The following is a 21,249-nucleotide window of genomic DNA, read 5'->3' as shown; positions in this document are numbered from 1 at the left end:
TCCTTTTGTTCTATTAAATTACCTCAATAAAAACTTTGGCACGATAAAATGAAACTGAACTGAAACTGAATTCAGTACGTCAACATCAAAAACTTTCAAAAAGGGGACCTGTGCCATCCGTTTCTGGGACATGCTCACAGTGAACACAAAGGGAAAGGAAATGTGAATATATCCACAAAATAAAGAGTCAATGTTTTTAGTATAGTAAGTATGATCAAATATTTGGCCATAATGAACGGAGGCGGTATTAATATTCTAGAGAGGCAAACAGCAGCATTAACTGCCTCCCAAAGGAAACACAATGCTCATTTCTCACCAGCTGCAAGGTGGGGTGGCACTTTTGGAAGGTTTTCAGCAGTCGCGGCCTGGCTTTCAGTTTACTGGTGTTTTTAGTGGGGCTTTTAGCCCCATTTTTTGCGACACAATGACATAAACCAGTCATTTATTTCTTAACTTTTGTTACAGGTGTAGAGCAAACTACAAGCAGTGAGTACAATGGTGCTGATGGTGTGTGCGACTTAAAATTAGATGTTGAAATTCCCAATTTCCAAATTCCCAGTTGGAAATTTTAACTGACACAAGGTTAGAGCAATTCCAAAGACCCCGGCTTAACAATCCACTGCTTAAATATTAGCAAAACTAAGAAAAAGCTGCCTTCAGCGGCAACAGCAGGTAGTGCTGCATGTTTGAATTGGCAGTAGACGTCCTTTCTGGTGTAAACCAAAGGGGATTTGTGTTAAACCAGGAATTTTTCAAATGTGTCAACTACTACACTACGGCAGCCACACACATCTGTCGAACTCAACATCTGCGCTGCAGATATCTAATCCTTAAGTGTTGTGTATTTGTGAAAAGAGTCTACCTGTGAACGTGCTGTAGTGTTTTTAAGTGCAACAAAACAAGCACTGCGCTGTATTGCTAGTAATGCATGAATGGCTGTAACTTGCTAAGGAGCTAAACAAATCGTGCTTTTCCTTCTTTTTCTGACTTTACTACTGAACTCAGGAGCGACATCTGACTTTCAAGGTGGATGCAACAGAGCATGAAAAAGAAAGCGCCAAACAAGAATGTAAATATATGTATGTGAATGCGACTATAGATTTTAGATGGAATTTAGAATCCATAGAGATTTGACGGTGACCCATGATGTTGAAATAAGACACCCCATATGGAAAAGATATATATAAATCTTATAAAGTTTGTATCTGTCTTGTGTGAAACTTGTATGAAAAGCATACAAGAGTGAAAACAGATATAAGATCCCTTGAAAAATTATATATTGAAACTTGTATGTTTTGGATACTTACTAAAACAATATATGAAAGTAATGAGAAAGTGGCCACTTTCATGAGTAAATCATATAAGTTTTTACTATTTCTTTTCCATATGGGACAACACTGCAACATGATGGTATGTCCTCCTATCGGAACCACAGTTGCTCACTTGTTTTAAAAACAACTTTCAATCCTAAATAGAAACAGCGACATCTTGATGTTATACCACTGTTAATTCACTGTTAATGCAAATGTTTCAACCTGCAAACGTCAGCTCAGTGAGTACAAAACGCCAGAAACCACAAGAACGGTGATTGCGGTCAAGAACACAGCACTGAACTGTATCGATAACTAAGCTATGCTTTTCTTCACACACCGCAAAATATATTACAATCTATTACGTCACAGAGTACTAGGATAATGAGAAGGTTTAAATATAACAAGGTTGGTGGAATCTGGGGCTTGCAGTGCATTATGGAATGAGTTTGTAATTATTTACACAGTCGTGGACCTTTTGCCTTGTCTTTTTACATTTTTCTTGTGATCCAAGCCAAGCTTGTAGTTTTGGCTTGGGTCACAGCTTAGAACTCTTTATCTAAGCATTTCTGAAACGCTAATGGAAACAAATGAATGGGAATTTTACTTCCTGGAGCTGGAGCCTATAAAAAAAGTGGGGCTCAGTTATAGTAGGTACCGATCCGTGTATACATCTGCCGAGCAATGCCTATAGTAGACTTGTAGTCAAGACCGCCTAATCAGAGACCAAGACAAAACCAAGACCAGAGGGTATCGAGACCAAGACAAGACCAAGACCAAGTCTAGACGAGACCAAGACCGAGACCAAGACCGGGACAAAAAAGACTAACTTTTGTGTGCTTTTGAGGGCTGACATGATGGTACTGACTGGCCCCAAAGTCATCTGACAAAACAGCGATCACCTCCAACAACTGTCTAAAGAATGGGAAATATGTAACTGGTTTCAGTTATACTTTATATATAGATAAAATTGTAATATCAAACTGAAGATTATAATCTACAATTTGGAGGGATTTGAGCATGGCTGAGCCACTGTGTGTCACTGTGTGACAGCTGAGCAGCGAAAGGAAATTAATGGAGGAGCCGGCTCTCGCTCAATGGGAGTCGACTATTCTGATTCACTACAAAGCACTCTCTAAGCACGGCTCTTAGAGCTAAAGCTTTTGCGCATGATACATTATCGAACGTTACGCTGTGTGTCATGGATACTGTTGACTCCAAATCTCCCGACCACTATGTTGATCTGAGACAGCAAGACCGAGACAGCGAGACCAAGACAAGACCAAGACCACGTAAAAGTGGTCTCGAGACCAAGACCGGTCTCGAGACATCCAACTCTAGCCTATAGACAATCAGTGGGTGTCTCTGTGAGATTGTAAGGTTTTCCTTACAATGTAAAGTGCTCAGAGATGTGATGTGATCTGGCCTTATAAAATAAATTGAATTCAACTTCATTGAATAGCTTGTTGCTAATGATCAATAGTGCAAGGAGTAGCAGTAGTTTAAAATTACATGTCTAAGAATGTATGTAGGATCGTATGGGGCATTATGTTTTGTATGATTTATGCCCTAAATAGTTTCTCATGCCATTGACCTTTTGTCCCATTAATCAGCGTGCTCAGTAATGCATGTGGTCAGGGACACAAGACTCACAAACACACCAAACCACAAAAGCTTGAAATATGGCTGGCTTATGTGTTCCCAGTGGACTAAACCAACCTCATTAGGCGACTACTCCCTGGGTGGCTATTTGACATCCCAATAGCACCACAGTGGCCCTATATTCCACAGTGGCATTATCACCCTTAAGTGCCCATAATCCACATTACAATCCCACAATCTTGGACTCTTACAAAGCTTCATTCGCTACTGTGAGACTTTACAACAGCATCAATGTATAAACGGCACCGCCTGACAATTTCTATTTTCATTGCGAGGTGATTGTAAGTCATTTGAAAACTGGCCCCCAGTAAATTCAGGCTGAGGCAGTTTCTTTCTTTCCCCGAGGCACAAACATCAATAGCGGAGAGAGAAGCCAGGACAACCTATAGCACAGGACAGATCGATAGCGCAACAAACTCAGTAAAGATTGACTGGAGAGTTGCCTGGAAACATCCAGCTTGAGATTTATGATGGGAGGAAGACACAAGCCAAGAGGAGAAGCTAGAGGACAAGAGAGGGAGAGAAAGACACACTTATGGGGATTCAGACAAATTCTCATATTTTTTAGGATCTCAGAGCCAAATATCTTCCTGACAATTGTAAACACACCAGTTCATGAAATAAATAAATTGTCCCTAAACACTATGCACATTTTTCTATGGAGAATAAACACCAATGGAGAAAAAAATCCAAATGAATCTTTCAGCTACATTTCCCCTCTTCTAGCCATCTTCCATGTGGTCTTCCTGTTGAAAAAAGGAGGAAAAATGATATCTACTCAAGCAGACAGTATATGCCTGACATTCCACTGGGAAAATTACTGAAACAGTGACAAGATGAAATGAGAAGATATCGAGTTTCTATTCTATTCTAACAGAGAGCCCTTACCATATGTCACCCGGCTCCAGCGTGCTCTGACTGTTGCAGCAGCCTTCCATAGACTCAAACTAATTGAATATCCTTATCTGGCAATGAACTACCCCCTTTTTCTCTGGTGAAGTGAAACAGAGGCCAGTTGGAAAAGCATGCATGTGAATTCACCCAGAGACACATCCAGAGGAAATTTAACACACTGCTGTACTTTCTTCTCTGCATAATCTTGTTTTCAGGTGATGAACCATAACCAGACCCCACACCCTACTATACTACAGCAAGATAAAAGTTCTGGGAATGGTGCTAACGGCCTTAAGCTACAGCTTCCCTCTGTGGTTTTTTTTTTCTTTTTTTGAAGTTGTGAAATTAAGTGCTGCAGTTTCTAATACCCCCTGGGCTCCTTAGTGTAAATTGATTCTATTTAAAAGACTTTTTTTCCTTTGTGACAGAGAATAAGAGGTGGCTGGGGAGCAGAAACAAATGATTGAAAACGAACTCTCAAAGAAAGAGACGGGAGACAGCAGCTTTGTTCATGAAAGGGTTAAAGAGGAAAAAGTGGAGACAAAGACCACTGGACCACTAAGAGTTAAAGTTAGAAGGAAGCTGATTATTTTAGGCTGGAGCAGCTGTATAAGACCACTATCATAGACGACGGGAAATCAGGGAGGAAAACACTACAAACCACAAGTATGACTTGATTTCAAGTCATACTTGTGGATTGAAACTATACAGCTAGCCTACACTTCATACAATACATGTGATCCATCTCACGTTATAAATCTATGACACTCTAAATGTAGAACTGGGCTTGAGCAATATATGTAACTAAGGTTACATCCATGATAAAGCAATAATGGTCAGATTTACATCAGCCAGACTGAAGTTGAAATCTCAAAACTAAATCTGAGAAATAAAAGCAACATTCACATGCTGCACTGTGCAAAAGTCTTGAGCCACCTCTCATGTCTTTAGATTTTCTTCCATGGAGTAAGATTTTCAGTCATTGTCAAAGTGGTCTTGAGCATTAGTTATTCAGTCTTTCTGAAGGTCTTTCACAGATTTCCTTTAAATATTGTCCGCTTTTAAATCATTGTTGATATCTGAGGAGGAGATCAGGAGAGAACAGTAAGTTTCTACAGCCATCTGTGAAACATGGTGGAGGCTCTGTCATGGTTTGGGGCTGAATTTCAGGCAGGTTTTGAAGAGCTTGTCAAAACTGATGGAATTATGAACTCAGAAAAGTACTGTCTTTTCAGTCCACAATGAAATACAATCTAGGAAGTGCGGCAACGGCTTCATTTTTCAGAATGAGATTGATTTTAAAAAATACTGTCAGTGCAGTAAAAGCATATCTAAAAAGAAAAGCACACATGCAACACTATCAGTCATGGATTGCTCTCCCGAGAGCCCAGACCTCAGCATTGTTGAAGCAATGTGAGATAATCTGGACAGAGAACAGAACAAAAGAAGCCTGGAGAACTATTCCTGAAGACTACTGTTCGTACATTTTAATAAATTGCTGCACCTGTTTCCCATTTTCCTATCAAAAAATAAAGAAATGAGAGGCACCTTAAGACTTTTGCACAGTACTGTATTTGCTAATGCTTTTATTTATTCAACCGCAAAAGAAATGTAACCCAAATCCAAAACCCATTAATACATCCCCATTCTAAAGACTACTGCAGATGCATAATTAAGCAAGCTATGACTCAAACAAGGAAGCATTCCTGGCAAAGAATACAGTGCAGTGATACAGTGGAGGATAATATGCTCTTCTACATGAGAAGCTGGAAAAGAATTAATGTCACCTTTTCCAGTTAAAGCGCTGACTGTGGTACGCACATGATAATGATAAACTAAAGCAATCCTCCCACTCACTCGCTCACTCTCTTCCGCTTAATACTTAAACCAAGTGCAAACACAGAACATGCAGCCGAGCACACACACATACACACACACACACACACACACACACACCGGAGAAATGCCCAGTGGAGTAGCTGTTTCTCTGCAGCTTGTGTTATCCATGACAGCTATTTCATATTCTCCAGCTAGGTGATTTGAGGTAACAAAGGAAAGCAGCTTCACTCAACTCATATTCTCTTTCAATTTGCAAAGCTCATATGTTAGAGAAGAGCCACTATAGCTGGAAATAGTAAAACACAGGTGCGCACACACGCCTCAGTAATTTGAATGTATTACACACATACACACACAGTAGAATACACACAAATACACAGTCTTCCTGATTAGGTGCTTGCATTACTCTTTTTTTATTATTTCCAAAGAAACACCCTTGTTTGTATAAGGGTAACAAATAGTATTCACATTGTCTACAAACCGCTAACTGCAGGGTGCATCTGACTAGATGCGGATCAGGTTTTTTGCGTTCACTGCATATTTATCAGTGGCCAGAGGAGGCTGTGAATGAATAGTGCAGGGAAATAGTTTGTGTATCATGTTCTGTAAATTAAGCACTACGGTAGCTCAAGTGATCAGCAGTCAGACTTTGACCTGGAGGCATAAAGACCTGAAGAGAAGAACGGGGGGAAAAGCACATTTAGTGAGAGCAGTGGAGCAGCATTCACATGCACCAATAGAGCGCACACACCGACACACAAAGCAAACATCGTACAGATTCTCACAATGGCGAGCTTTCCAAACTTGAATTTTCAAGGGCAGGTTGCGAGCAAAGCGTTAGTGGATTGTGTGAGCAAAAGTATGATGAAATCACACATCTTTCACATCCCATTATTGCACTCTGCACTCCTTCCAAACACTGTGTTTAACAAACATTTGAAAACAGCCAGCAGGCAATATTGAAATGACTCAGTGAGCTTACATCTCGACAATATTCAAAGATACGTAGAAGGACGCATGCGCGAACACACCTGCAGCCGTGCACGCACACACTGTGGAGCATCACTGTACATCTGCATCTTTAGGACATTGTAAGGAATGACAAATGACTGCTTAAAGCCACATTACTCATACTTTCATACTCTTGTGTGTTGTGATCATGCCCTAACGCAGGACCAGCCTCAGATCAATAACCTAATTAGCCATAAAGCATATGCATTGCAGTGATACATTATATGCCTGGCATCACTTGGCTAACATCTCACAGGAATTACCATATAAATTAACTGTGGTCATTTATTAAGCAAAGAGCCATGGTGGGGAGTTGGCACGCAACAAAGTTTTAAAAAATTAATTTGTAAGCTGCAACACGTATTAAAAAAGAAAAACACCATGAAAGTGTGGCCCCTTAGTGCAATAACCATGCAGGCAACTGCCAGTTACATTCTGCCTGGGTGTTGAAAATTGGCATCCTGACAATTTATTAAAACAGTATACCAACTTACTAGAGCCAGCTATTTAAGAAAGTACCCCACCACTCGCTGCTGATGGTAGATGATGTAAATTGGTTTTCCAGCTGTCTTTCAGGTGGACTTCCTGATTCCTCCTGGAGGTGGTGTGTGACTTGAGCTTGCCTCAGCATTACCTGTAGCCCTGACAGGTACAGGTGAGGTTGCTGCAAGTTACCCTACCAAGCGAACCGTTACTCAACCACAGTTCTCAGCTTCACTATCTGGACTAGCTCCCACAGCTCCTGGGTTAGTTGGGGAGGAGAGGAAAACTATTTCTCAAAACTTCAATCCTGGTTAGAGTGTGACCGAAGTGGGACTCCAAACTTATAGAACCATTCCTTGACCAAGACCTCTGTGTCGAAGCCTGCTGGTCCCGAGTGGGAATGACCTGGATGAACTTAGAGAAAACGAGAGTCATTACAAGCGCATACTCCCTGCCAACTTGTGCAGGTTCCAGCAGAGAAAAGTCCAGTGCTAGAATTCCATTCGGCCTTGACAGTAGCAGGTGCCCCTTAGTTTCCCAAACCTGCGGCTGGATATTTTTAGCCACACTACACCTGCTGCATCTCTGACACAAGTCTTTAATCATCATCCCCAGAGCAGGCCAGTAACACCGCTGCAGGATTAACTCTGTTGTCCTTTCAGCTCCCTGGTGACCATGGTAGGTATGCAACTGTTGAAAAACTTCCCCTTGTAAACAGTCAGGTAAGACCAATTGGAGCACACACTCACCCCCATCAGGCCGCTAGTACCTCTGATGCAGCACTCCCTCTTTCACCAGCCGACCCAGTAATCCTAATGCATCAGGGGGAAGGTTCTGCCTATCAGAACGGCTAGGAAATCGCTCTTGCAGACAAAAAGATAGAACAGCACTTATAACAGGATTGGCCTTCTGCAAGGCCAACAAATCATCTGTTGAATATTCTGGTACAGCAGAAATAGTGACCTGGACTGCCTTGTTTGTTTTATCAGCCTTTTGAACCACGTGTGGCACAGTGGTTCCTGAACAGATAGGTTCCACCCCTACCGCTGTTGGAGAGAGGTGTTGTCTGGACAGTGCATAAGCATCTGGTTGCTTTGTCCACACTTTATAATCATACACTGCAAACTCTGACACCCAGCGTTGCTTTGTAGCTGCAAGCTTGGCTGTGTTTTAGATGACTGAGGGGGTTGTTTGAGCCGTCCACACCAGATACCTGTGGCCCAGGAGATATTCTTTTGGTGAATTTCATTGCCAGGGACTCCAGTTTCATTGAGCTGTAGTTCTTTTCAGCTGGATGAAGACTTCAGCTGGCATAGTTGATGGGTCTCACTTTACCCTCTTGTTCCTGGGACAGGACTGCTTCAAGTCCTTTGTGGTTGGGGTCCATCTTCAGAATAAAGGGAAGGCTAAAATCAGCATACGCCAAGACAAGTGAGGACATCAGGGGTTTGAGGTCCTGAAAACTTCTCTCTGAGCTGTCCAGGCATCATACAGGGCCACACTCCCGCAACAATTTTTCTTCCTAGTGAGGTCAGCCACCAGCTGGTGGAGTGGGGCAGCCACCTTGACAAACCGCACTACCAGCTTGAAAACCCAAGAAATTATCTTAATTCTGATACTGTCCTTGGCGTTGGCCACTCCACTACTGCAGCCACCTTCTTGGGATCAGTCGCTACTGCAGCAGCTGACACCACATAACCAAGATACTGTACTTGGCAATGGAAAAACTGGCACTTCTCAAGTTTTACTTTGAGCCTTCCTGGTTTCACTATTTCGTAGTCTGCAGTCCACACAGAGTTGTAGGCTACTGTCCTTCTTTTACGAACTAGGACGATGGGAGAGGCATACAGGCTGCCACTCTCTTATAACAGTACTCTCTAGCAATTGGCAAATGCGGGCTCTCACATCATCATAGTTGGAGGGAGGCATACGCCTATACCTCTGTCTCATTGGGACATCATCAAGCAAGAGGAGGTCATGGGTAACTAAGCTTGTGTGATCCAGGTCACCATCTGAAAACAACATTACCCCAACTTTGTCTTGCTCTAACAAAGGGAGAGAAGAGAGGTACAAAGACCTTATCTGTTCTCTTACTGAACTACCCAAAGCATCATGGGACGAAAGCCTAGCTGTGACAGGACTGGGCTCCTGAATCACAGTAGAAATCCCCTTGGGCAAGCTTACAATCTGTGCCTGGCTTAACACACCAAGTGGACAATGGGGGTGCAAGTAAACCATGGTACCACCTATGTTGACTACTGGCACATATACTGTGCCTTCCCTGACAGTAACCATTCCTGGAGAGACAAGCACACGCTCTGAGAGGGACTAATTATCAACAAGGGGCTTAAACAACACCGCATCTGACTCAAAGAGTTGCTGCAAACACATAGCAGCCACTCACTTGACCACACCACTAGGTGTGAACACAGGACATCTTACCCAGTACTCTTGGGACATCAGGAGAGGGCTTTTGACCAGGGTGGTACTTTACACTCACCTTTATGAGGCACATTTTTTCCAGCACTTCTACATCCAGCTCTACATAATCTCTAACCCGTTGGAAGCCTGCAATTGCAACGACTGGTGAGACCTTGGGGCGTCCTGGAAATGTTCCCTAAAGAAGCTCTTGGTAATTGTCTAACAGGCACTTTAGCGGCACCCCATCCACTTTAACTGTCACGAAAGGGCACAATGCCACTAAACTAGGGGCAGGAATGTGAGAAATGGGATCTGATGCAGGTAAGCCTTTATTAGACCCTCCTGACGCTCTGTTCTTCAGATCAAGGGGAAATAGTTTCCCACATCCTGAGCTATAGTACATACAGCAGCTGGCGCAGGGTCCCTAAGTGCCTGTTCCTCTGAATCCACGTGTGTAACATTCCCTAACATAGTGGCCTGGCTTTTGACAGTGTCTATGCAAAACGGTATCAGGGCATTTAAACCTAGCAATAGTGTGGGGAGCGGTTTGCAATACCATGAGACCCTGGGTCAGCTGGTTAAGCTGTTCCTGCTGTTTTTTTAACAATTCTTTTAACTCAGCAATTTCTGTCCAACCCGTGTTAGTAGGTGCGACACCTCTAGAGCACTGTAAAGCACTAAGGGACGGGACAAGATGTCCCCATGCCCCTAGGCTCATTGGGTTGCCCTTCCCACTCCCAACGGATAGCTTCAGCTCGCACATCCAAAGTATAACCTGGTGACTGATGCACCAACCGTTCTAAAATTTGGGTCATACACATGCTCATTGAACTGGTCTCTGAAAATACCAAAACATGCTCCCCTAGGGACACACCATTCAACCTTTTTTCATAAGACAGCACAGAGCATGTGAAAATTCCTGTAATGACTCTTCCTCTCGCTGCTTCCTCGAGAAAAAGCTTTATTGCAAATAGGATTTAGGGCAACCATACAACTCTTCAAGAAAAGTGAAAATCTTATCTGGATATTCCCTCTCTGCTCTTGGTCCGTACACATATTACTAACCCTGATCTCATTGTTAGCTTCCCCTTCCAAATGTTCACATATAAAATAAGCTTGATCAACAGGTTTTAAGTTTCTGGTTCTCAATGTAGCTTTAATTTTCTTCACTGCAATCCCAGAAGAGGCCCTAAAAACTGGACATTATCTTTCTCTAGAAATGTACAGTAAACGTTCAATAGGTACAGTAAGAGCAGGGTGAGAGTCACCAGCCGGAGAGCCAGTGCTTGAGCCAAATGCTGCCGGCAGGGGATTAGTTGCCTTTTCCTGTAGCAAATGTTCTTTTTCCACCTGTAGCTGCTGAACCAAGTCCCACAGCTCTTGAACCTCATTCCACATTATGGGAGACAGAAGAGATTAGTTCAGTATGACCACAAATTGGCCTGCAGGGATTCCACAGCCAACGTCGAAAGGTCCCTTGAAATGCACACTGCTGTTTTTGTTCAAACATGAAAAAATAAAGAACTAACACTTTGTCTCAAATCAACTGACCAGTGTGAACCTGTCGACACCGCCAGAATCTGGCCCCGCCCTCACATTTAATTATCTAAATTCTAAGGAACACGCTTGGTCAAAGAAAATGAGCTGAGACAAACAAAGCTTTCCCCAAAAATTATTTATAATTTATTTAACAATTTTCAAAATATTTCTTTTAATATTAATAAATCTTAAATACAATCACTATAATCAATCACAAGAAAAAGAAAATTAATTAGAAAGGGTGGCCCTACAGGCTGCTTGCTGGTTTGTCCAAACCTCCCCAGCCAGACTCCTCTTTATCCGCCAAAAAACATACTAGTTGTTATTAAGCTGCTGTTTTCTTTTCCTCGTCATCAATTATTCCGTATATGATTACCTGATGTGTCTCACGGAAAGTGCTCACCAACAAGCAGATCACCCGCGCACAGCATCCTCACCACCAGCCTTGCAGCACATTTCCACACACACAGCTATAACCACGAGCATGATAATCAACTATGTAAAGTTGCAGAATCCCTTACCGGTAGCAAATAAACAGAATCTGCTTGGTCTCTACAGAACCAAGCCACAGCTCTGCCGCGTTGCCACATCTGACAGCCTAAACGTTATGCACAGCTGTATGCGACTGAGACATTTAAAGAGCCACCCAATCCTGGCTGGCATCTTTCTGCACAAGGGGGAGGGCGTGCAGCACTAGACAGCACTCCTTAGTGCAATAAACAGGCAGACAACTGCCAGTTACAAAAGGTCCAACAGTCAAGCTGCAAACTCCACTGACGGCTAACAGAGTGAAAACATACCTTGGCTCTACTCGTGGGAAGGAGCGACGTGACCGAGGAAACCCCCCCAAGCACGCTTTCTTTCCACTCTTTGTATTCAACTAGACCGCAAGTAATTCAATACAACTCTTATTGTGCAGGATCATTCAAATGAAATGCAAATGAACTAGAACAAGTGGAGAACTATTTGAACACCTCTTACAGCAATGCCAGTGTGTGTGTGTGTGTGTGTGTGTGTGTGTGTGTGTGTGTGTGATGTGCAAACAGTGCTGTTAAGTGTGTCTTGCTTTTGGTAAAGACAAGAGTGAAATGACTTGTAAATCTAATAGACAGTCTTGCTCTGCACGTGATTTCTTAACCAAACTCAGTAACCCAAAGAGAATCTGCTACACAATACAAGGCTGATCTCTCTCTATCAGCACACATGGTAACATTTCAGAGCAGACGAGCAGCATAGAATTTGAACACAGCGTAGCACACACAGACACACACAGACACACACACACACAAAACTAGGGAAAACAGTTTAACAACAACTATATAATTTAACCTCGTAACTCTCCTCGAGCTGCACAATAATACCATATCTGTCATTTCCATCCGCTGTTTGCTCATCCTGTCATATGGAGGGAATGTAGTGAGTGCTCAAGTGATGCTCGGTTGAGTCACATTTTAACTTTGGGTTACACATCACCAGCTGCTAGTTTTGCCTCTTTTCTGTAAACTGGTTGTACTCAAAAGTGTGTTTTTGCCTCAAGTAGTTGTTTCTACCTTTATCAGAAAAGAAATTCTTGTATATTTTGCTCTCCTTTGCTGGAGGTTGCTAAGGTAGCCCCCCTTTTAGGTATTAAATTACTTAGGTGATCGGAGACCGACACATGGCTCTTTTTCTCAGACATGTCTGGGCTTGTGTCATCGCTGTACACAATAGGGAAGTTGATGCACGATGTTGCTACATCCTTCATATCAAGGTATGGCACTTTTTTTTAATCACGTAAAACTTTATACCAGGACAGCATGGTATGGCATAGTCCTAATTGTAAACAGTGTTGGATGCAACAGTTTACTCTTTGTACAAATAGTTAGAATCTGATTACAATACTGAATAGTTAAATGCAGACACTGTACCTACAAATCTAGATAGCTACACTTTAGCCTACACTTTATAAAATACATCTAATCAATCTCATGTTATAAATCTATGACACTCTGAATGTAGAACTGGGCTTGAGCAATATATGTAACTACTGTATATATGTAAGGTTACATCCATGATAAAGCAATAACGGTCAGATTTACATCAGCCAGACTGAAGTTGAAATCTTAAAACTAAATCTGAGAAATAAAAGCAACATTCACATGCTGCACTGTGCAAAAGTCTTGAGCCACCTCTCATTTCTTTAGATTTTCTTCCATGGAGAAAGATTTTCTGTCACAGTGGTCTTGAACATTAGTTATTCAGTCTTTCTGAAGGTCTTTCACAGATTTCCTTTAAATATTGTCTGTTTTCAAATCATTGTCAATATCTGAGGAGGAGATCAGGAGAGAACAGTAAGTGTCTACAGCCATCTGTGAAACACGGTGGAGGCTCTGTCATGGTTTGGGGCTGAATTTCAGCCAGCGGTGTTTTGAACTTCGAAAAGTACTGTCTTTTCAGTCCACCATGAAAAACAATCTAGAAGGTGTCTTACTGGCAACTGCTTCATTTTTCAGCATGGTTGTTCTAAAAAAATACTGTCAGTGCAGTAAAAGCATATCTAAACAGAAAAAACACACATGCAACACTACCAGTCATGGATTGGCCTCCGTCGGCACCCAACAACGTTTTTTAAAATTAATTTGTAAGCAGCAACACATATTAGAAAAGGAAAACACCATGAAAGGTCCAGCACTCAAGCTACAAACTCCACTGACGGCTAACAGAGTGAAAACAGGCCTTGGCTCTACTCGTGGGAAGCCACGACGTGACCGAGGAAACCCCCCCAGCACGCTTTCTTTCCACTCTTTGTATTCAACTAGACCGCAAGTAATTCAACAACTCTCCTTGTGCAGGATCATTCAAATGAAATGCAAATGAACTAGAATAAGTGGAGAACTATTTGAACACCTCTTACAGCAATGCCAGTGTTTGTGTGGGCTATGCTGGAGTGTGTGTGTGTGTGTGTGTGTGTGTGTGTGTGTGTGTGTGTGTGTGTGTGTGTGTGTGTGTGTGTCAAGTGCAAACAGTGCTGTTAAGTGTGTCTTGCATGTGGCAAAGACAGGCTTGAAATGACTTGTAAATCTAATGGATAGTCTTGCTCTGCACATGATTCCTTAACTCAGTAACCCAGAGAGAATCTGCTACACAATACAAGGCTGATCTCTCCATAGCAACACACATGGTAACACAAATCTATTTCAGAGCTGGAGTGCAGTGTAGCACTTAAACAGACCGTAACACACGCACACACACACAAAACTAGGGAAAACAGCAATCAATTATTAAATGAGCTTCATGTTCATACTTACTGCCTGCGTATTTTGCCAGCTGCAGCCAAAAACTAAGAGGCCCCCACTGCTCAACACCTACCTCACTTCATTCAGCTTTATCAGAGATATACAGCGGTGCCACTCCTTCTAATGCGAGCTAGAATGTGAGCTGCCCTGTCTCTGACATTTAATTGTTCTGTCGGGTGTGTTTACTTTGAAGGTGTTGGCTAGCCCTCCAATGCATACGCCAGTGGAAACATGGGCATCTAATGAGAGCAAAACAAACAGAGGCCCTACAACAACAACAGCAGGGAGATGATCGATAGAGAAAGTTTAAATGAACATAATGTTTCTCCTGGCATAAGCCTGCCAGTAAATCATAATGCTGTAAGCAGATCTGTCTACATCAATTGTTTCGAGTTCCAGCAGACAGCGTTACCTCAGCGTTATTACGGAGCCAACCCAAACACACACACACACACACAATGATAAGATAAACTAGTTTTTTAAAGAGAGCCAGAAGCTGAATTACCTCAACATTTCCTTAATTTAGACAGCTCAAGTGCACAAGCGTCCGGGTAGGATTCAATTAGAAATAAACGATCTCGGTTACAAGAAAAATTGAATGCCCGGAAAGGAGAAAAAATTACATGCTAAACAAGAAGCTTTAAATGGAGAAGAGCAACATCTGGTGAATCAAATGTTTCCTCGCCCTCTTTTAAGGAAATAATCATTCCCCTGCTACTGTTCAGACCTCTTGCAAACACAACCACGCTAAATCCTCCAGACAGCGTCAACGAGACACAAAGTTGGTTGCAAGTGGCACTTTGATATATACTGTGTTGACCTAGATCATATAGAGTGATTATAACCATGTTGGACCGCCATTTGGCAGGAGCTGCACAAAAGGTTTTACTGTAATAGCTTTCCTCCTCTTTCAAGCCATCCATTCTGCAGTGACACATACAACCGTATGTTCTCCTGAAAGGTGGGCTGGCAATCGCCCGGCACACACACACACGCATACATACCGCTACAGTACAGTAAAGCAGGCCTGTTGCATCCAACAAATGTGTGATGCGACAGGTCAAAGAGAGAAAGGTGACACCAGGTTATAAATATATTTTTTTCTTCTTTTTCTTTTTTTCTTCTCTTCTTTCTAGATCGACTTTTTATATTGGTTTTCCCTTAAGGGCAGTTTTATCCAGTGTAAAACTGACTGATTTGCTGCGCAGCCTCTAATGCCACATTGGGTAAACTGAGAAGAAGTGAAATGATTAGCACATTGACAGGTTAGTTTGGTGACAGAAAATGAACAAGAAACTACTTAATAATTGATCATCGGTGCCATTTTTCTAGCAGAATTATAACTTATATCTTTCTTAAAAACATTTTAAGCTATATTGTTTTATTTGTGAAGACCTTTCTCTTGTGCTTGGATTTTGACTGCTGATCAGCTGTAACACATAGCTCCTCAGAAAATATAAGCTGACACTGGCAGGCCAATATCGTTGGGTGAGTTTAGCTATTTGCTAATTCATCAGTACCGGCCTTTATAACAAACAATACATGGAAATTTTAAAAGTAAAGAAGAAACACCCTTTAACATCGTATGAGCGTTGACATCACATGGTTTGTCCACCAAAGCACACTCAGCAACTTCCTGTTAGCAACACGTGTTTGGAGTGACACAAACACAGCAACCAGTGTAAATGAGTAAATAAATAACTACACATAACAAGTGTTAAGAAAACATGTTTATGTTTTGTGTTTGCGAAAGAAAAAAAATATCTGCCGATATATCGGAATGTCCGATTTTATCAGATCAAAAAAATAATAAGACTGAAATCTTTCACTAATTTAAAAGTTCTCATTAGTTTCATCTCTTTTAAGTTCCAATTCCTGTAAAATTTTCAAACACTCAAAGAAACTAATATTCAAACTAAAACAATCAGACAACCTACTCGGTGGAGATATTAAAGTGTGTCTATAAAGGTGTGTCATTTCAGAATATTTTCTGGTTCCAGCCTCTTACATGGATTTGCTACTTTTCTCTAATCAGTATCGCTGAAAGTGGATCATTTGGGTGATCTGACCTGTTGTTTTAACAAAACAAAATTCTGAAGATGTCTCCTGATGCAATTGTTTGATTTTATCTTGTGTTTTTATAATTAATATTATTTTTTAAACTACATAAATTAGCTTAATGCCATAATTTGTCATTTATGGCATTGAAAAAGTGATGATAAGGAAAAGCTTGTAGAAAATGTTGTAGAAAATCTAAAAATCTGAGATGTTGCCCTACAATGCTCTATGAAAGTGCCAGGATGGATTCCCCCGGCTTGTGCTCCCACATGTCATCTTTGGTGTTCCAACAAGAGACAGAAGCCACGTTAATATAACAAAAAAGAGTGCAAAAAAAGGAAACCTACCTCAATTTCCATGACTCTGCATACAAAGCCTTGTATTTATTTTATCACATTTTAAATTTCAGACAAACCTCCTTTAATTCCTGGCATTGAATCAGACAAACTGTATCCCGATTAATCACAGGTGTCTGCTACACACAGTGTTGGTATATACTCAAAAAAAAAACAACTTATTAAAGGAAAGCAAATCCACTGGTGTTTATGTGCTACAATGTCCCTGCAGGGAATATCACCATAGCAGTAAGTGGCAGGCATTAGAGTACTTACACAGCCCGGCACAATAGAAGCAGCAACGCAGCTTTCAAAGCACAATGTTACTGAGGCAGGACACAATATCGTACTACCTGCCATCAGTTCAGTGGGCTAGCTATTGAGTTTCAGGGTGTGCTGATACTGTAACCGTATACACTTTATCGGGCTTGTTCTGTCACAAGTGTTTTGTTTAAGGGATTTCAGATGGGTGAGGGGGTATGGGCTGTCTCATTAAGGGTGAGTCAATAAGATGTAACCACGATCCCACAAACGTCTGCGGATAAATAAGCATTTCTCGCCGTACCAAAATACTTGGCATGGTCAACCTGAGCGAGTGGAAAAGGGCTGTTACTTAACAGAGTTTCATAGCAGCAGTTCCTCGATTGTTTTTCTTTTTCCTTCGTTCTTTCGTCCTCATTTCCATTTTCATGATTGAAACGGGATTGTGTAATAGTTGTGTGATAATAAATGTCTTGTTCACAGTGCCAATTACATGCTGGAAAGCTGCATACAAATGGGGATAATTACAATACATAACGGCATTTTGATTATTTTTGAGAGTGCACAAAGTTCATCGTATTCATCTTGCTTCTCGTTCGGAGGCTTTTTTGTAGCCCTGACTGGTGTCCCACTATGTGCGGACACCTCAGACCATTTCACAGCTTTCAATGCCTCTGTGGCTCTTGAAATCACTCAATATCACGTTGGCAAAGGATTTTAAGCTTATTAAAAATCCCAGATTCTTTACACAGTAATGAGCATGCACTTGGACTATTGTTCATTTAATCTTTATAATGAGTTTTTACACTATAATTAGTGCAATATTGGCTCATTTGCTATTATATAGAGATAATAGTTTCGCAGCATTCTTATGTTCTTCCCAAACATTGTGTTTTCCATTCTTGTTCACTTGTTTGTGATTCACATTAATGTTTAACTAACTAACCAAAGACAACTGATACCTGGTGAACAACATATCACCTGTGCCTTCATCTATGATGCAGTGACGCCAGCAGCAGCACCAGAGCCGACCGTCATACTTCTGGTAATAACTTATAACATTATTTTTTAGGGATCTGGAGATCAAAGCAGACTCTGTAGTATGGACACAACTGTAATATTATGCAACTAGAAAAGGTAGAGACGCTACTCTTGATTTTTCCTTCACAGAGCCTGTGAAGTTGTTAACTTCAAGGAAAAAAGTGTACTTTTCCTGAAGCCACTTGGTCATTTTTGGACGTTTTGCTGACGCTCCAAAATCGAGCCAAGTTCAGAACAGTCGTGTCAAGGTGGTTCGATATAACACCTTTTGCAACTGGTGCCAGCTCAGCCTCAGAAAACAGCTGTGGCATTTTAAAAAGGAGCCTCTTGGTGAGATTTAGATGCTGCTGAGCCCTCATCAACGCCTTCCTGTTCCTTTTTTTCCCTGTCCTGTAAAAACTTCACCTTGACAGCAGTGGGAGGAAATGCTGAAGGGGGGGAGGAAATAACAAAGGTGGCAACTAACTTAATAATCATTTTAAAATGAAACAAAAACCTCCTAGGTCCATCAGTACACTCAGTCATGATTCAAGAACTAGATTTCTCAGTGTCACTTTTAAAAGAGTACTCGGTGTGCTGTGGGGGAACATCATCAGCAATCATTATCATCAACAATCCGGTTTAACACTTTCCAATTTATCTTTGTCTGCCTTATCTTTTCCTTCTGTCCAAACTACAATAAAACTCCTTACCCTCCAACTTTGAGTAGCCTAAAGAACATCAAGTCACTGTTTTATCAGCGACTTTGGAACAAATGGCTAACTGGATCAAGAAGCATTCATAGTTCTTTAAATTTCCCACCCCCTCCTTCTTTTTCCCCAATTTTTTGGGGATTTTGACATACATACGCACATTCCACTTGTTGTTACCACTTTCACTTCTGATGTCTGTTGAGTTGTTATAACTCACTCCTACCCTCAGTTATTCCCATTTTTTATTTTTTGTACCCAGTCGATATTTAGTCGTCTTAATACAGTGTGGAATGCACTGTGGCTGTTGGGAGAGAGATCTCTGCGAGCAGGAACATGCAGCAATGTATGAAGTGAGTGTGCTCACAGAGCCAGGTATCAGGGCCTAATAACATTAAGCTGAGCACTGACTCTACTGTCTCAGAGCCAAAATATAAAAATGTCCTCATGTTCTGTGGAAAACACAAACCTCCCTGTTTCTAATCAGCGCCATTTGAATATTTCTAATGTACTGCCTAAAACAACACCGCAACATGGAACAGGTGTGTGCGCGCGCGAGTGTGCGTTTGGTGTGTGTGTTTTTGGACTTGCATGCGGACGCTTGTGTGTGACCACGCGAAATAAACAAGCTTCCAGGTAAAGAAAGGAAACACAGAGTTGGTTATATGTGCGGTAGTTTCGCGCATTCTGTTAAAGCCACCTAATAGATTACTGAATGACGATTCGCACACGAGTGCGCGCACCGAACGCGTAGGTTAATGTGTTCTATCAAAAATCATATCGCAGGCGTGGTCATTCACTGAAAATCTTAGGAGCAGTTTATTTTGTCATCTGGAGCTGTCTCCGAAACCGCATGATAAAATGTGGAGAGGAGGGGAAGGGAGTAGGGGAGAAAAATCTACCTTGTGGAGGTCTATGCGTATCCTTTCCTCTCCTTTATGTGGACTCTCGGGCCACAGGTGATAGCTCGAGCCGTAGTTGGGGCTGTCTTTGCTGCTGTTGCTGCCGGTAGTTGCGGACGAGTTCCCCGCGTATGCCTGTTGTGTTACCGGGGGGGTTACGCGGGAGTCGCGGTTGTTTGGCTGGTCGCTCTGCGCGGTGATCCTCCCAGACTTATTGCGGTCTTGTTCACAGTGCTGCGGACGCTGGGGACAGAGCCCCAGTGCGCCTTGCTGCCGCTGCTGCCGCTGCTGCTGCTCTTGCTGTTGCAGCAGTGGAGCCCGATGAGTCCTACATAGCTCTCCTGAGTCGCTGGCGCAGTAGTTGATAGGCAAGCTGCTCCCCACCAGTAGCTGTTGCTGCGCTCGTAATTGTGGGATCTGTTGCTGCTGCTGCTGCTGCTGCTGCAGGTCCTGAGTCTGAAACTCGAATGCTCTCCTAGCCTCGGTTGACTCGCATACATTTAAAGAGCGCCCTTTCTGTGAGTTTGCACGGATTTCTTCAGGGGAGGGGTCTTTCTGCTGGAGTCTTAAATAACAGTGCTGCTGCTGATGCTGTTGCTGCTGCTGATGCTGTTGCTGCTGCTGCTGTTGCTGCAACAACTGCCTGTGGTCTCGGTGCCCTCCTGCTCCTCCTCCTCCTCCCCTGCAGCGTTCCACGATGCTTGCCTGTTGGTAATTACTGGCACTCCTTCGGAGACGATCCCCCCTCTTAGATTCCCGGGAAAAGAGCAGAGAGGAAGAGGACGACGTTGGTGGCGGCGGAATAGGCGGCGGAATAGGCGGGGAGGGATGAGGTGGGAGAGGCTGGAAAGGATGGGACTGGTTTTGAGACAAGCTCGCCTCCTGCTCTGAAAAACTGCAGTGGCAGCTCGGAAAAACGGGCTGCTTCTCTGACTGCGGCGGCGGAGGCTGCTGCTGCTGCAGCTGAGAGCCGGCCGGGGCCCAGGGATCCTGGTGCAGGTGTGCCGGCTGCCCGGTGTTAGGTTCACTGACTCGGTGTGAAGGTCGCTGGGCGGTGTCGTAGCTCGCCAGAGGTAGAGGGTCGCCGCTGTGAACAGGTCTCCGAGAGGGCTGGCTCAGACAGGGGAGCTCCTGGAGGCTCTGGCGATGAGCGGCGGTGGTAGAAGTGCGATCTCGGTGGTGAGAAGAGGGCGGGGGCGGCAGGCTGAAAACAGGCGCGACTTGGTCTCGGCTCTGCTTGCTGTTTCCTCGGTTTTCGTCGGGGATTTGGTGCTGATGGACAGCTCCCGCGTACCGATGCCGCATCCCCTTGATCGCCTCGTCTCGCTGTGGTTGCTCCTTTGCCGTGCAGAGCTCCGACACCCGTTCATTGCGATCAATCCCAGCAGAATAGGACCGACTTGTATCATTGGTAGGTTTGACCAAGACCTGCCTTAAAACGTCACTATACAGCCAAAACACCGCCTTCGACTCAATATCGGTCCATTCCCTGCCATGCGCACAGGTTGCAGCAGATCGATCACTCCCGA

At 42.9% G+C, this 21,249-nt stretch overlaps 1 protein-coding gene across 4 annotated transcripts in view; it reads right to left on the bottom strand.

Moving 5' to 3' along the window:
• Nucleotides 1-21,025, bottom strand: part of kcnn1a (potassium intermediate/small conductance calcium-activated channel, subfamily N, member 1a) — a 62,147-nt gene extending 41,122 nt beyond the window's left edge. For 3 of the 4 annotated variants that reach the window (XM_085377208.1, XM_085377207.1, XM_085377206.1), the window contains exon 1: nucleotides 19,721-21,025. In XM_085377208.1, coding sequence (XP_085233334.1) covers nucleotides 19,721-21,025 — 1,305 coding nt within the window. The remainder of the gene's footprint in view (nucleotides 1-19,720) is intronic. The other variant, XM_085377209.1, reaches the window with a different exon arrangement.
• Between the last annotated feature and the right edge of the window lie 224 nt (nucleotides 21,026-21,249).

Source organism: Diplotaxodon limnothrissa, linkage group LG18, assembly GCF_057381915.1.
Source record: "Diplotaxodon limnothrissa isolate DT_005_m linkage group LG18, D_limnothrissa_male_GT1.1, whole genome shotgun sequence".
NCBI classification, from domain to species: Eukaryota; Metazoa; Chordata; class Actinopteri; order Cichliformes; family Cichlidae; genus Diplotaxodon; species Diplotaxodon limnothrissa.
Note: the sequence above shows the minus strand (reverse complement) of the source record. Positions and strands in the feature narration are given on the sequence as shown.